This window comes from Salvia miltiorrhiza, chromosome 2 (genome assembly GCF_028751815.1).
Source record: "Salvia miltiorrhiza cultivar Shanhuang (shh) chromosome 2, IMPLAD_Smil_shh, whole genome shotgun sequence".
NCBI classification, from domain to species: domain Eukaryota; kingdom Viridiplantae; phylum Streptophyta; class Magnoliopsida; order Lamiales; family Lamiaceae; genus Salvia; species Salvia miltiorrhiza.
Window position 1 is genome coordinate 7,990,503 of NC_080388.1, and position 12,747 is coordinate 8,003,249.

A 12,747-nucleotide genomic window follows, 5' to 3' on the forward strand; every position below is an offset into this window, starting at 1 on the left:
AAGGCGTGGCCCAAAGACATTGGGGCGTTTCAGGGGGTTATACTTCACATTTAGGATGGTTGATTCCATTGTGGTCACTTGGTCCGAAGGTCACACAATCCCCGGTCACAAGGCAGTGCTCCACTTCTCCTTAGATGGTAGTCATACCCGTTACTCACCAAGTATGACTCTCACCAACCTTCTCTCCCGAGGTCTCCAACTCCGCACTTTGAGTGACACATGCCTCCTGGACACAACCATTTCCGGCTTGTTAGCCGACCAGTTATAGACATGCTACGGCGCAGAGATTGCCTTCCTCGTTTGATAACCATGGCTTTATGCCTCGTCACAGTTGATGGATAGTCTCTAGAGAAGCCCAAGACTGAGGAAGGACAGTGTATCCCATCAATCCTTTCCCCACCTTCCGGATCTACAACGCCTTTTGTTGATGCTGCTCAGCTACTCGGTCTTGGGTATACTGGTTGTCACGCCCTGGTATACTCTGGCCTTTGCTTGACACGGACAGCGTTTTACCGAACGGAGATCACCCGTTAGGCCCCTACTGCCCATGGTTTCGCACAGATCCTTCCGGAACCACGAGATTCAACCGAAAGAACAAATGCCTCACGAATGTTTACATGTTAACAATAATTATTTCCACCCCTAAAACCTCACTTAAGGAATTACTCACACATAGCATAATTCATAAATGCGAAATGAATTAAACACATCATGAAACAAAAGGAAATATTTAAATAAGATAAAGTAATACCTAAGGCTACGAGCCTTGAATCTTGTTCGAATGAAAACACAACGGAAATAGGAATTAGAACTGGAATGTAAATTGTTTGGGTGCCACACTTCGGCAGAATTAAAGTAATAAGCTAAATAAAACAGAGTTCAAAAGGGCCAAGAACATTTTCACGCTGCACACCATCATCCTTTTATATGCTGCATGGTAAAGGTCCAACTCCAGCTGCGCCAGCTTCATATCTTCAAAGAGATCTTCTTTCCTTCTTTAGCTCAATTCGTGATTGATCTGATTGAAGATAGCCTCCAGCTGTTTGCTGTCGTCAACCTTTCCCTTTCTTCCGATGCTTCTAGCTTCTTCTTCTCTTTGCTTCTTCAAATCCCCGAGATTCACTTTTCTTTTCTGGCTTTGGCTGTCTGCTTCGCATGGTAGTGGTCAGACGGATTGCTTTCTTCGGTTTGATTTATACCAGGTGGGTTGCTTCAGGTTCCCATGCCCCAAATTAGACTGGAGAGGTACTGCGGCCAAAGCTCCATGCTGGTAAACATGACATAGCAATCTGGGCTTGGTAATGCCCATTCCAACCACATTCTTTCCGTTTCCGCTCCACCGGACCTTCCTTCCTCAACAACTTTGTTTTCCCCCTGGACAGACCTGAACTGACACAAATAAAGAGAAAAATAGGGCCAAATGAAAAATCTCTTCAAAGAAAATAAAATATATATAGAAGTAATAAATTATAGCTCGATAGAAAAGAAAGAAAGAAAAAATCTGTAGCAATTAAAGTATATAAAATAAAATCACTACAAGATATATAAAATAAATAAACGTTCCTTTATCATTCTAAGTTCATTAGTAAAATTTTAATTGTTACATTTACTCATAGTATTTAATATGACAATTGTTTAAATACATAAAATAGTTATTTTTTTTTTGTTTTTATAAAAGAAGGATTGATACGTACAATTTGTCTTAGTGGTGTTTTAATTTACTAAAAAATTCTTGCATCGTATAACATGAAAATTACTCGGTCTTATCTCTCAAGTAGTTTTTCGAGATTGTTAGCATTGTAATATTCCTGACATCCCTTGGAAGGTTCCCCGTGAATTTGTTGCGCGATAGATATATGTTTTACAGAGAAGACATATTCATGAAAATACTGATTTCAACTGAACCTGAAATTTGATTGTCTTCAGCACCAAAATTAACCAGACTATGAAGATTGCCAATCTCAAGTGGTAGTATACCTACCAAAAAAGTGTCATGAAACTAATCAAATCTTATTTACACAAATTTATGTGATAAGAAATTTAACTCATATATCGTTCAAACTGTTACAACCAAGAGCTAAATCCTGAAGAGATGTTAAGCAGGGACGGAGCCAGGGGGGGCTAGAGCCCCCTCCCAAATTTTGAGTTTTTTTTTTTTTTTTTTTTTAATTTTAAAATATATATAGATATATGTTTATACCTATTATAAAATAATTTTGTTTTATAAAAGAGTATTTGGTTATTATATTCTCTCATATATACTTAATTTAAGAATAATTCTGTTATTTAAAATTATATAATCTATGAAATATTGTTTGTTATTATTACTATTATACTTGTCTTTTAATAAAAAATGTCTAATATGTATGAAATGCTAAAAAAAATTATAATGTATTGAAACTAATTTGTAATATATAGAAAATATATAATCTATGAACATGTTGTTTGTTATTATTATTATTATGCTTGTCTTTTAATAAAAAATGTCTTAAATATACGGAATGTCCAAAAAAAGTTTTGTGATATATTGAAACTATATAATCTATGAAAATATTGTTCGTTATTATTAGTATTATGCTCATATTTTAATAAAAAAAAATACCTTAAATATACAGAATGCCCAAAAAAAATTTCTCGGGGACTACCGCCCCCGAACCCCCGTAAGACTTCTCCAACTTCTTGAACTTTTCGGCAACAGTCTTACCCAGCCACCGTCCACTTCAGTATTGAGCTTCATTACTCCATTGACAAAATGCAAGTTTCTTACTTATTTGTCAGTTTCTGATAATCCTTTATATGGCGTCCTTCCAGCTGCTGTCGGGAATTTATCTTCCCTGCTTCAAGGATTCTTCGCCTCCGGCTGCAAACTCAGTGGCAGCATTCCTGTTGAAATAGGCAATCTAAGCAGCTTGGTGGAATTGAGGTTAGACGACAATGGGTTATCCGGTAATATTCCACTTACTACCAAACATCTGCATGAGCTTCAAGGATTAGATCTGTCTAATAACATGTTGGGAGGCTCCATTCCACATGCTATATGTGATTTATTCAGCCTCAATACTTTAGTTATAAGCCAAAATCAATTTTTCGGCCCAATTCCTAAATGTCTGGGAAATGTCTCTTCTTTGAGAAATATTTTTCTAGACTCTAACATGCTGAATTCAAGCATACCTTCAAGCTTCTGGAGCCTTAAAGATTTGATACGTCTTGATTTGTCATCTAATTCATTGATTGGGTTTTTACCTCAAGAAATAAGTAACTTAGGAGCAGCAATCTATATAAACCTTTCGACGAATCAATTGTCAGGGTCTATTCCAAGTACTATTGAGAAGTTGCAGAATTTGGTAAATTTGTCTTTGGCAAATAATAGGTTAGAAGGTTCTATTCCTATGACTGTGAAAAGTATGATCAATCTAGTTATTCTTGACTTATCCTACAACAACCTGTCCGGTTCAATTCCAAAGTCTTTAGAAACACTTCAACACATCAACTACTTTAATGTTTCTTTCAACAATTTAAGTGGAGAAATTCCTAATGGTGGCTCTTTTAGAAACTTCACTATAGATTCTTTTAAGGGTAATGAGGCATTGTGTGGAATTCCCAAGTTCCATGTACGGATTTGCCCTGCAGTTTCTAATCATGAATCAAAGAGGCAGAAAGTGAAAAGAGCTTTGTTTATTGTTTTGGGGGCTGTGGCTTTTATCTCAGTTGTTTTTGTGGCCTTTATAATTGCCAGATATAAAAGGAAAGATAAGACAACTAGAGAAGTTGATGAGATGATATCTATTGTGCCGGAAAGAATATCTTATTATGAACTGTTACAAGCAACAGAACAATTCAGTGAAAGTAATTTACTTGGCACTGGGAGTTCTTGCTTAGTTTATAGAGGAGTTCTTAACAATGGGAAGGATATTGCCGTTAAGGTGTTTAATATGCAGTTAGAAGGTATTTCAAGAAGATTTGATGTTGAATGTGAGATACTACGTAGCATCCGACACAGGAATCTGACCAGTGTCATAAGCAGTTGCTCCAATGAAGAGTTCAAGGCATTAGTACTTGAATATATGCCAAAGGGAAACCTTGAAAAATGGTTATATTCTCACAACTATTACTTGAATCTGATGCAAAGATTGAATATAATGATTGATGTTGCATCTGCTTTGGAGTATCTTCACCATGGTTATTCAACGCCTATTGTCCACAACGACTTGAAGCCTAGTAATGTGTTGTTAGATGAAGACATGGTTGCCCATGTAAGCGATTTTGGTATAGCAAAGTTGTTGTGCGATGGAGATAGCTTTGTGTTAACCAACACGCTAGCAACATTGGGTTACATTGCTCCAGGTGAAGTTTCTTTACATATATTGATTTGTATATTAATTATACTTCACTTTCACTCAATTAAGTTGTGTCTTCCTTTACTACATAGTATGCATGCATCATGGTTTTGTGTTGTTCCAGAGTATGGTTTGGAAGGGCTAGTTTCGACAAGATGTGATGTGTATACTTACGGGGTGATGTTGATTGAAACTTACGAGAAAAAGGCCTAGTGATGATATGTTTTGTGGAGATTTGACCTTAAAGAGTTGGGTAGAACTCTCACTTCCAGAGATGTTGGGTGAAGTGATAGATGCCAACTTGTTAATGAATTTGGAGGAAGAAGAGTTTGACAAGAATCTGCAATGTGTATCATCTATACTTAAACTGGCTTTGAAATGCTCTGCGAACTCTCCACAAGATAGAATCAACATGAAAGAAACAAGTGCAGAATTGCAGAAAATCAAACGTCGATTTTCCCAATGAGAATGAAGTTTGCTATTTCAAAGTTTTATGTTTTCTCCAAGATGGTATTGTTCTATTGCCATTTCGGTAAGAAATTTGTTTGGCTTTTAGCCCCCTAACAATTTGGAGGTAGTATTTTTAGTCTCACAATAAAATTGAGTGTGATGTATACTTGAAGCATTTTCTCATACCATGAACTCACTCTTTGATTAGGAAGAATGCAACATTTTTAGCACCGCTAGCAATCTTATTCATCACTATCAACAACCAAATAGTAAATCCTAAGACATATCTACCACCTGATTTTGTGGAACTAGCTTAAGAAAATTCATGTAATTTAATAAATGATTCACCTTTGTAATTAGTAAATAACTAAAACTATGTAGAAACAATAGTTATCTTCCTTGCATTTCGTTTAAAAAGTAACGGAATCCAAGTCGACTCCAAACAAAAAAACCCTCAATTTAAATAATAATAATAAAAAAAATCTATATACTAATAGAAAAAGAGCCTAAGCTAGACATCCTAAGGCACAACTTGTGGATTGCCTATTTTACCCCTCTATATATTTTATATTATATAGTTATAAAATAATTTATTAGATCCATCAAATAAGGATCCAATGAAATACAAAATATTTTAATATATTAACTTATAAATAAAACATGTAGGAGTTTAAAAGTATTTAAGTCCATTATCTTAAGGTGTCTGATCCATTGCAAGGTGTTTAATATATTAATTTATAAATAAAGCATGTAGGATTGGCCTACTTTTGCAAATCGCCCCTAAAATAATGGCCTTAAACAATTTTAAACTCTATTATTCTAAACATGCACGGTAATTTTTTATTAAGTCCATTATCTTAAGGTGTCTGATCCTTCAAACACTAGTCTGGTTTAACAAGATTGGCCAGGTAACAAGGTGTCTGATCCTTTGCAAACAAAACCCGATTCAAATACGGTAATCGCACACACCAATGTTAACAATAACCCCATCAAATTAACAGAGTGTTTAATGATCAAACAGCGTGAAGTCTGCTGCCTGCAACGGGTCAACAATATGATGGTTAATAATTGCACCACCACGAGAGTCGACTTAGAAAGTTAGTGCAACCGTGCCAACTTTTAGGCACGATTCCGACTTCACCAGTGATTAGACGAGAAGACAGACTACCTATTGTTAAAAATGTTCTTTGGTGTGGAATACACTAGGCTTTGATTTTTTCGTGATTGATCATGAGTTTAAATTTATTCATGTCCAATATCTTAGAGCGGTTTGTAAAAATAGGTCAATATTTTTTGGACTTCAAAAAGTAGGATAATTATTTTAAATTTTGGTATCTGTGGGCCACATTTGAACCCAATCAACTATTTTGGGCCACATTTTTTTTTTATTATTATCAAAGTAGTTGAGAAAATTAATATTTTCTTCCAGGTCGCCTCTTCGCTGTTTCCTTCCAGATCTGGCCTTCGTTCCGCCTTCGTCTTCTCTGATTATTTCAGCCCTGACTCCCTAAATGGCGGAATCCTCATGAAATGGCCCGGAAGCTTCTGTCTTCCATGCTTTTCCCAAAAAATACTATTCGGGCTCCTCTTCACTCCTTTGATTTCAGAGCTGTAATCTTCGAGTGCAGACGTGTTTGCTTTGCCCATATTTTACTCCTCATCAATGATGATGAAGATGGTCTCTCTTTAGGGATGAATATAGGAGTAATGCACCCATCACATATTAATTCTGATTTTTTATCTTCCACATCATTGTCATCACTATTTTCTTCCTTTTCTTTATGAGATAATGGCATTAATCTGAGTTTGTGATTGTGAAACTTATAATCGACATCATGATCAGGGATGGGTGGTATTGATATAGCTCCTTCTTGTCTCTTTAAAAACCCACCAATTAGCTCATACCCACATCACTTGTTGGGGATTTCAAAATCCCTTTATCATCATCGTTCTTTATTCTACAACCAACAAAAACACTAATTAGCAAATCTTTGTGATGAAGATTAAGGGGGTATTTGACTAAGTTTATAAACTCCTTAAAATAACTTATAAATTGTTTAGGAGTTTATAAGCACTTGAAAAGTGTTTGTAAAAAAAAATTAAGCTCCAATAGCTTATAAGTTTCTTAAAAAATAAGTTTTTCCAACCATAACTAATTTTGTCATAATTTTATAAGCAACAATATTTACTCTTCAGTTTTCTCACTCGAACAAGAATTTTCTTATAAACTCAATTATCCAAACAATTTGACAAAATTATAAACTCTTTGCAATAAGCTTAGCCAAACACTCATCAAGTAATGACACAAGAATATTGATTACAGAGTACCTAGTAGCGTGGGACGATTTGTTGAAGGCGCAATTGATATGGACAACATAGCTGCAAAGCTCACAATGATATATCCAATATTTGGACATCAAATATCGTAATATAGTAGTATTTGATATTTAGAAAATCATAAAAGCCACCAAATTTTAAATTATAAGAGAAACAATATGAATTCACTCCAAAATAGGCAAAATATTTCTTATTTTGTCCAGTTCAATAACCATTCTTTTAACTTGATCTACGGCACGATGAAACTCATAGTAACTCTTTAAATTTATTAAACAATAGATGAATCATTGTAAAAATATAATATATAATACAATATATATATACATATACTTAAAAAATGGGCCCCCCAAAATTTAGGGCCCCAGGCAATGGCTTGTTGAGCCTATGCCTAGTTACGGCCCTGCATGCGCGCATCTTATATGCATCCACAACATACATTCTTCGCTCCTACAACTATAGAAAAACCTCTCCAAGACAAACGATTCGCAAATTGCACACAACTTTGTTTCTAGACCGAGTGAGTAGTATGTGTTGTGGGTGCTTTGCGTGTCTAATCATCCTCGGCAGTCCTGCACGCTCTTCATCTAATAGGATTTCATCCCCACATTTTTGGCTACATCCATAAGCTTTCTATCCACTACTAAAACGCCTTCTACAACCATAACATTCATCAAACATGCAACGAGTTTCCACCAAAGTGAGTGGATGCTTGTGGATCCAATGATCAGCAATCTCTCTTTCCTCTTCCTCAATCTCTACCTCCTTTTCTTTCTCACTCATTATATATGTGAGTGCATGTTTGTGTGATTTTTTCCGTCTCAACTACAGCTGATTGTGTTTGTGGAATGGAAATAGTTATTGTGTTTGTGGAATGGAAATAGTTATAAACACTTTTTTCTTTTATTTCTTTGTGTTTTGGAAAGATTTAGCAAACATAAAATGGAATCATACAAAACTTCCCATCTTAGCAAAGAAAGAAGAAAGTATTTCACTCAAAGAATCTCCTTTTTTTTTATATCTTTTGCTTTTCTCATATAAAATTATTTATGTCCACTATCTTAGAGCGGTTTGTAAAAATAGGTCAATATTTTTTTACAAAAATAGGATAATTATTTTAAATTTTGGTATTTGTGAGCCACATTTGAACCCAATTAACTATTTTGGGCCACATTTTATTTTATCAAAGTAGTTAAGAAAATTAACGTTTGGGCTGAAGGCTGAGTATTATATTAAGTTAGCCCAATATCTTTGTAGCCCACATATCTTTGCACGACCTCTTTCTCGTGCGACTATTCTTTTTTCAAGCATGTTTAATTGCTTTGATTTTAAAGTAATTTCTCATACAGGAAAATGTGTGTATTTGTCCAATATTTAATTAGCTTACTGAAATGTGGATATAATTGACCTAAATTGTAATACCCCGTTTCCTCGAGCTAAGTTAGAATACTTTGAACTTAGATTAAGATGATTCGCGCCGGAAAAAGAAAAAAAAAAAAGAAATTATTTTTAAATTCCAACAAAAAAAAAAAGATTTACAAAAGCATTTGTAAATTTAGTTATTAAATTTATATGCATTGCATATTTATTTAATTAAGCATTCAAGCATTTCATGAGTTGAGATTTATTTCATATTGGGCCTTATGTTTTAATTACTTATGGGTAATAAATGAGAGCCCAACCCATCTTGACAAAGCCCAACCCATCTTTCCTCCTAAGATATTTTTTTTGCTCACTCCACCGCCTCACTATTCCCTCTTCAATATATCTCCTCCGCTGCACTCTCTCTCATTCACTCAATTCATCTCTCTCGTTCCAACACCCGAAGAGAACAACAAGAATTCAAGTGAGCATACAATCTGTGTTTCTACATACATCAGAGCATGATTTATAAAAGAAGAAAGAAGGAGTCTTGAGCTTTGTTTTTGCTTGTCGTGTTTGGGTGTTTTACTGTTGTGAAGAATCGATTTAACCAAAAATGGAGTCTTGATCTCGCTTTTGAGCCGAGAGTGTGTGTTCTGTTGGGCTGGGTCGGAGCTCGGCGACGACGGCGGCGGCCTGGCAGCTGCTGTCCGTCGAAGCTAGAGGGGAAAGAGGGCAGGCGGCGGTCGGCGGTGGCTCCGCGCCACTGTCAGCCGGAGTGCGCAGAAGGTGAGAGGGCCGTGAGACAGAGGGAGGCGCGGCACGGCGGCTCCGCCCGCTGCTGTCGGGCTAAGGACGGAGAGAGAGAGAGGGAGGCAGGAGCTAGGGCTTTTCAGAGAGGGGGAGAAGGCGGCGGCTCTCCAGCCGTCGAGAGAGCCGGGCATGGCGGTGGTGGCCGGCTCTTCGCTGCTGCTGCCGCCGACTGCCGGAGTCGAAAAAAAGGGAGGGGGCGACGGCTTCCAGTTCGTGTGGGTGTGTGAGCTGTCGTGAGAGAGGGAGACAGAAGGAAAGGAAGGTCAGGGGCGGCGGCGGCAGCGGCCGGAGGCCGGCTGCTGTCGTCCGCCGGAAGAGGGAAAGGGGGGGAGCTGGGCGGTTGTGTGGTGTGAGTGTGTGCGTGTGTTTCTGATTTTGTGTGTGTGTGTGTGCGTGACTTAGGTGAAGAAGAAGGGATGGGGGCTTTTGGGCTTGAGCTTGGGCTTTGCTTTTCTTTTTGTTGGGCCGAAATTTATTTAGTGTTGGGCTGTTAATTCCTTTTAACTGGGCTTGTTTTAATTATTAAGAGCATGGGCTGTGCAGTTTTAATTTAAATGGACTGCACTATTTAATTAATTAGACTTATTTGAGTTTGATTAATTATTTTAAAGAATAAATTTCATAATAATATTATTAAATTATTATTATGTGCATATTTTAAGTAATTACTTATTATATGCTAAGCATGACATAAAATTTGCATTTATTTTGCAATAAGAATATTTATGTTTTAATTGGTTATTTATATTTCCAATTACAAGAGAAAGTCGAGTAAGAATATTGTTGGTGTTCTTAACTCAAGAGAATTGTTTTCATTTATTTATTCATTAAATTTTGAAAACCCGGCTAAGTGAATCATAGAATATTAAGCACTACACCACGACTTGAGTTTAGATTTAAGAGACCTATTAAGAATAAATTTCTTGTAGGCTTTGAACGTCAGGAGGATTAGCACTGCTATTCCGATTCAGAGATAACGTTAAACGACAGGCTTTGCCTAAACAGGTGGGCTTATTTTTCCAAATGTATGATTTAGCTATTGAGCTTTAAATGTTCGTGAAATATAAACTGTTTATCCAATAAAATATTTTTGTGCACTCTGCTCTGTTTAATGCTCGTCACAACGAATCAATTGAGGTTCTCTTATAGCCTAACACGTTATTTGAGAATTGTGTACACCGTTAGCTGACTCGGTGGGTTGATCTCCATACGGGCACTAACTAAGAGGCGTTATAAGGATGCTTGCTGGATGTGTTCCGAAGCATGTAATGTAAGGGCCTGCCTGGGTAACGTCCCGAGGTCAAAAGTAAACTTGTCTGGGTTACGCCCTCAGTTCAAGTAAATGGGAGAAACGGATCCGTCGGTGGCTAAAAGGTCCGGGATCATAGCGAGTAACAGAATTGAGTGTGACAACTGCGCGCAAATTAAGTATATATATATATATATATATGTGTATTGAAATGTTTTAACATGCTTAGAAGCTCTTTCAATTTAAAACCTTCTAAGTCATGTCAAGTATAATTGGATAAATTGTTCTTCAGATTATGAAATGTTTTAAAGTTGCAGCCTACTAAGTACATTAGTACTTAGCCCAAAAATGCTTTCAAATGTTTTTCAGGTTAACGGCAGGTGATGACGGGGCAGAGCTGAGGCTAGGATTCAACTCCGTATTTTGTCTTCCGCTGTTACACTAGCTCTTTTATCTTTTGTTCCTCTAAACATAAGACCTTTATGTAAATTCTGAATTATGTTTCTTATCGAGCTTAGACTCTCAACTTCTATATATATTTTGTTGAGCCGAGACTATTATTTCACAAGTATTTCATTCTAAATGTTGGTTATCAGAAGCATGACACTAAACTTGTGGTCCAAAGGGGACTAGCCCGACTTGTTATTTTATTCAGGTTTTAACGAGGTTGTTCCTTGTTTATTTCTATGAATTAGTTGCACCTCGATTATAGTTTATTCATTCAAGAATTGGGGTGTGACAGAGTGGTATCAGAGCATAAGTTTTCTTTCATGTCTCTGATAACCAAAAGCTTCTAATGTTGAGGTTAGATTAGTACCCCTAGACTTCTAAGAAAGTTGTTGAACCTCAGCTCGCCGTCACACTGCCGCAAGTAAGGTACGTTTTAAAAGTTTCAAAGTTATTAAATATTTTGAAAATTTTCAAGAAGTGCGCGCTTTCAATGAATAATGCTATGTGAATTGCTTATCGCTTTCTATATGCTATAAGTTATGAATTGCAAATCGCTTTCATATTGTTATTTTTTGAGTCTCCGACTCATATAACCAAGTTAATTTCGTGTTTGGGACTACCCGAGCCCTTAACGAATCAATGATAAACGGTCGAGTTAGATTCCTTGAATCTTTCCGGCAAAAGTAAAGTTTTTAAAGGAATGTGACATTTATTGTCTACGTGTTTTAAAGGTTTCAAAAGAAACAAACAAATGAATGAAGGAATGAATGAGAAAGTTTATGTTATCGTTTTAGGTTCACTGCCTATACGATCAGAATGAAGGGTCCTCTTACAACTGTTTGAGTACCACCCAAGAATACCTTGGGAATGTTAGTCGTGATAGCTCCGCTTGATCGATTTAAGTAAGGACTGGTAAGATAGAGACGTTAAACATAGATATGTTAGAACGTAGAAGCAATGAGATGAGATTAAGGATTCACTTAAGTACTCCACTAAGTTAAGATTAGTTTCCAATAGAGTTAGCCTTCACAGGGTTACACTATAGAAGCGATATACCTTGTGTATATCTATGTATGTATACTTGTATGTATGCATGTGGAATGAGTCTCACTGTTGTGTTGTTTTCGTCCGTAATTCAGAATGGAAGATGCGCCAAGAGGACGCGGTAGGGGACGAGGACGTGGTCGCGGACGCGGCAGGGGATTCGTCCCTGAACAGCCTGTTCCACAAGTAGCACCGAATCGTACTGCTGAAGAAAAGTTTCGTAAGGAAAAGCCTCCAACGTTTGATGGTCTGGGTGATCCCACGGACGCCGAGAAATGGGTTAGGGCAGTGGAGCGAATTTTCAGCTACATCCGTTGCGAAGACGGGGAGAAAGTGACTTGCGCGACTTACCAACTAGTAGACGAAGCCGACTTCTGGTGGGAATCGGTGAGGCGCACAATGACTGAGGAACAGTGGGAAAATTTCACTTGGGAAGATTTTAAGAATGAGTTGTATGAGAAGTACATACCGGGATGCTATAGACAGAAGAAACAGAACGAGTTTTGGAATTTGAAGCAGAGGGCTGGGACAGTGACTGAGTATGACAGGGCTTTTAACCAGCTGTCACGATATGCACCAATGTTAGTGGACACTGATGAGAAGCGTGCAGAGAAATTCAGGAACGGACTGCGCCACGAGATATCGATATCCCTAGCGAGTCAGGGAGGTCTCACTTATGCACAAACACTGAGCAGGGCTCTCACCATT

At 37.1% G+C, this 12,747-nt stretch overlaps 1 protein-coding gene across 1 annotated transcript; it reads left to right on the plus strand.

The window, feature by feature from the left end:
- The first annotated feature begins 1,945 nt into the window (after positions 1–1,945).
- LOC131007941 (receptor kinase-like protein Xa21) lies at positions 1,946–4,550 on the plus strand. The gene is made up of 3 exons (XM_057934852.1): positions 1,946–1,968; positions 2,699–4,344; positions 4,462–4,550. Exons 1-3 carry the CDS (start codon positions 1,946–1,948, stop codon positions 4,548–4,550), a joined length of 1,758 nt encoding a protein of 585 aa, XP_057790835.1.
- Positions 4,551–12,747: the final 8,197 nt, after the last annotated feature.

Bases quoted from the DNA above. Each gene is read 5' to 3' on its own strand.
- LOC131007941 (XM_057934852.1), top strand. From the start codon at position 1,946: ATGAAGATTGCCAATCTCAAGTG. The intron at 1,969-2,698 runs GTAGTATACCTA...TTTCGGCAACAG, and splicing joins AAGATTGCCAATCTCAAGTG to TCTTACCCAGCCACCGTCCA. The intron at 4,345-4,461 runs GTGAAGTTTCTT...GTGTTGTTCCAG, and splicing joins ATTGGGTTACATTGCTCCAG to AGTATGGTTTGGAAGGGCTA.